Consider the following 722-nt stretch of genomic DNA (forward strand, 5'->3'; position numbering starts at 1 on the left):
ATGAAAGCTAATAACAAATTACGCTAATAATAGGTATGTTGCACACTTAGGCTGACCTAGGAATGATGGAGCATATGTTGTTGAACTGTTGGTATGGTTTGTGGGGGGACCCAAATGAAAATCTGCACAGGGCCCCAAAGAGGTTTGGGTCAGCCCTGAAAGGAGGTGATGTTTAAAGGGCTCACCTTGACATACTCATTGTAGTCTTCCTCCAGGACCTCCAGATCAGTGGTTAGGTAAGCTTAATAGTCAATAGTAGAAGAAGAGAAGACGTACAGTAATATAAAACAAAGCACACATGGAACCATCAGTGATCACCTGATGGATAACTGATCTCACTGGTCACCGTTGTTCCACATGGAGAGCCGTCGATAGCTCCGTGGCTCCGAGCATGTAGAATCAAGCAGGGCTCCAGGGCTCTGTGGGTGAACTCCACAGACACGCTGAACTCTCCCAGGACGCCGCCACTATCAGACATCACCATCAGAGTCTCTGAAAACACACACTTCTGCAGCTCTTTGGGCTCTGGAAGAACACACAAGCCACAGCTGATACCACCAAACACCTCTAGTAATGTTTTCCCACCCCGTGTTTGCTGTTTTTAATACAGAACTGGACGTTTGAATGTCAAACTCACCTATGGAGGTCAAGAAACTGACAGCCTCGTCAGAAGCTTGAAACTCTGCTTTAATTTTGGACTCTTCAGCGACAGCCTCGTCTGA

General features: G+C 46.7%; 1 protein-coding gene across 1 annotated transcript in view; it reads right to left on the reverse strand.

Annotated features, from left to right (window-relative positions):
- Positions 1–722, reverse strand: part of catip (ciliogenesis associated TTC17 interacting protein) — a 4,819-nt gene that overhangs the window by 2,792 nt on the left and 1,305 nt on the right. The window contains exons 2-4 of the mRNA XM_017309856.1: positions 638–718; positions 340–525; positions 186–241 (exon numbers count right to left, since the gene is read on the reverse strand). Coding sequence (XP_017165345.1) covers positions 186–241; positions 340–525; positions 638–718 — 323 coding nt within the window. The remainder of the gene's footprint in view (positions 1–185; positions 242–339; positions 526–637; positions 719–722) is intronic.

The sequence above is a fragment of the Poecilia reticulata genome, linkage group LG17 (assembly GCF_000633615.1).
Source record: "Poecilia reticulata strain Guanapo linkage group LG17, Guppy_female_1.0+MT, whole genome shotgun sequence".
Lineage (NCBI taxonomy): Eukaryota > Metazoa > Chordata > Actinopteri > Cyprinodontiformes > Poeciliidae > Poecilia > Poecilia reticulata.